The 2,874-nt window shown below is 33.1% G+C and overlaps 1 protein-coding gene across 1 annotated transcript; it reads left to right on the top strand.

Annotated features, from left to right (window-relative positions):
* Positions 1–1,179: 1,179 nt before the first annotated feature.
* Positions 1,180–1,526, top strand: LOC140432238 (uncharacterized; the record flags this gene model as incomplete). Its single annotated transcript, XM_072520062.1, has 1 exon — positions 1,180–1,526. A coding segment is annotated over exon 1 (347 nt), but the record flags the coding sequence as incomplete, so codon positions are not given.
* Between the last annotated feature and the right edge of the window lie 1,348 nt (positions 1,527–2,874).

Raw genomic sequence — 2,874 nt, 5'->3', positions numbered from 1 at the left:
AGCTGAGGTCGTCTTGGTCTTGTGCAATCGTCTGCAAAGCTTAACGTATATAGGTATTCGTTCCGTACCGGTACTCCCATGCCTTCGCATTTTCTTTTCCATGTAGTCAAGGCTTTTTCTAAGTATATTTTGAATAGGGTTGGAGATGTGGAACAACCCTGCAGGAGCCCTTTTGTTGTCGTGAAGTCTCCTAAGATTCTTGTTCCCATTTTAATGGACACTTTATTTTCTTTATACAGAGCTTTTAAAGCTTCTACGAGTTCCGTCTGTGTTTCTAATTTGTACATTGCCTCTCATAGTTCCGACCTTGCTACAGAGTCATACGCCTTTCTCAAGTCCACAAATGCCAAATCTTTTTACTAACAAGTCTAATTTATTCTTTGTTTAGACTCTGAGATAGCGCGTAAGATAAAAAATTTTTGTTAAAACATAATGTTCATTGGTATCAAATTACGATTTTGGTAGGTTTTTTGCGATTTACTCAAAACAACTTAGAGGTCAAAATGTCTGGTTTTGCATTTATACGTCTCATATCTTTGGGTATCACATGCAGCAACTTAACCCTTTATAGGTCTGTGGTCGATATTTCGACCACTGCTCTTATTAATACTTATGAGTTAGTAATTGACATGAAAAGTTACCGAAGTGCAAATTCAGTGTTTGTAAATGAATTGTACCCAAAATGAACACCACAGAACAAAATACGGCAACGTGGCAGCAATGTGGTCGATTCGCCAACCACAACCCATCATACTCTGTAAGTTACCGTTGAACGTGATCACAGGTTTTTGCCGTTTGTAAAAGTTAGAAAAATAATTTACAAAAGATTTATACATCAAACTCAAGGTAACACATCACAGTATTATGGTCTTTTATTATCTATTCAGATTTTATTGGCGCTAAGATGATATATCTTGATTTACTAAACATAACCTCAAAGTAGCACATGCTGATTTTACAATTGTTCTATTGAAATGTATTTTCACTCTTGTTTATTTTAAATCTATATAATTATATTCTTTTTTTACGTAAATCTGACTTACTTGAATAATATTTCCAAGAATTAAATTGCTGTGCGGTAGATCAAGTAATTAAATTTTTCAAGTATTTGTATACAACTCTGAGATAGCGCGTTGCAGTAAAATGGAACACCGCAATATACTTGAAAATTTACAAAATATGACTCAGGATGATTTATTTGATTACATATATGGTATTCCATATCAACAAGCCATAAATTCAGACAGAAAGGACAAAACAATGAAAATGGGAGAACACGATTATTTCATGTCCAATGATATGTCTGTTGTTAAATGGAAAGATCGAGGGCGCAAATGCGTTTTAGTCGGCAGTACTATGCATAATCCACTTGAGATTACTTCAGTTTTGCGAAGAAAACCGAATGGTGAACAAGAAAGTGTTAAGTGTCCAAAAGCCATAAGTGATTACAATCGCTATATGGGTGGAGTCGATCTATTCGATCAACTTCATGCTTCTTATCCAATTTCATGGAAATCCCGAAGATGGTATATGAAGATTATTTACTATTTGATTGATAAATTCATATATAACTTATAAGACTACAATGAAAATGAGGTCCATTAAATCGAAACCAATGAGTCACCTGTATTTTAGAAGTGTAATTGGGGGCCAACGAGCTCATAGGTGATTTCTATAACAGAAAGAGACCAGGACCTAAGGTAACAATAGGAAGAAATAAACTGAAGAAAATGGGAGCAACCACTAATTCTGTTAGCGTTGAAAGCACGGTGAGACTAAGCGATGTTGGCAATCACATGCCAGAAAAAGGATCATCAAGACGTTGTGCACTCTGTTCAACGAGAGCAAAGCCAAAACGTTCAAGTATTAAATGCTCAGATTGCCAGGTTGCATTATGTATTCAATGTTTTCCATTATTTCATAATAAAAATGTTTAATTAATGTGTTTTTTTCTGTGGTCGATTATGGAACCACAACTACATTTACCAAAGTCAACATACCTAATCAGGCTGTGGTCGAAATTTCAACCACCTAAAAAAAACAACAAGGAGTGAAAATAAAATGAAAATACGAATGAAAGTTCAATAACGGATCATTCCTTATGTATAATCTGCAAAGAATTTGTTTATATTACCAAAAAATAATTCTGCCCTATAAAGGGTTAAACTTATTAGTAAACTAGTTCGTAATGGATTTTATTATCCAGTATTATCTTTTATTTTGTGATATTGATGATTTATGTAATTTTAGTAAATTTTAAATTGATATTGTTATATTTTTTTACTTTTTTAAGCGTTGTTCATAAAATTGTACAATTTTCAGTGACCATAAAGCATATTTCTTTTCACTATTGTGTAGTATATGAACTATATTTTTATTTCCGTTATCTATGCGTTTTTATTGGTATAATTTACTTTTTACTACTATATGAATAAGACTTTCTATTTTCAAAGTAAGGATTTTACATTAATTACTCGTGTCAATGCATAATATAAATATAATTAGGACTGATTACCATAATGTTTTTATAATACTGAATAATCTGTTTACTATTAATATTGCATATAAATCTATTAATTATCAAAGTTTAAAAAAATCTGAGTCTCAAAAATGCAAATCATTTCTTTCCGTGATCAAGTTTACGCCGACCATAAAACACTTTTAATTTTATATCGGATACAAAAAATCTTCGAAATACTTTTAGAATTCGGGAATATTTTAGTGCTCTCGCAATATTTTGGGAACGTCTGGCACAAACTAGACTTAAGTCGCCGTGGAAGGGGGTAGGGGAATAACGGGAAAGGAGTAGGTAGAAGTGGCAGCGGTGCTTTTTCGAGCGTCTGGACGCTTGTAGCTTTTACTCTGAGATAGCGC

This window comes from Diabrotica undecimpunctata, unplaced genomic scaffold (assembly GCF_040954645.1).
Source record: "Diabrotica undecimpunctata isolate CICGRU unplaced genomic scaffold, icDiaUnde3 ctg00003341.1, whole genome shotgun sequence".
Classification (NCBI taxonomy): Eukaryota; Metazoa; Arthropoda; class Insecta; order Coleoptera; family Chrysomelidae; genus Diabrotica; species Diabrotica undecimpunctata.
The sequence above is the reverse complement of the archived record's forward strand: the minus strand, read 5'-3'. Positions and strand labels throughout refer to the sequence as shown.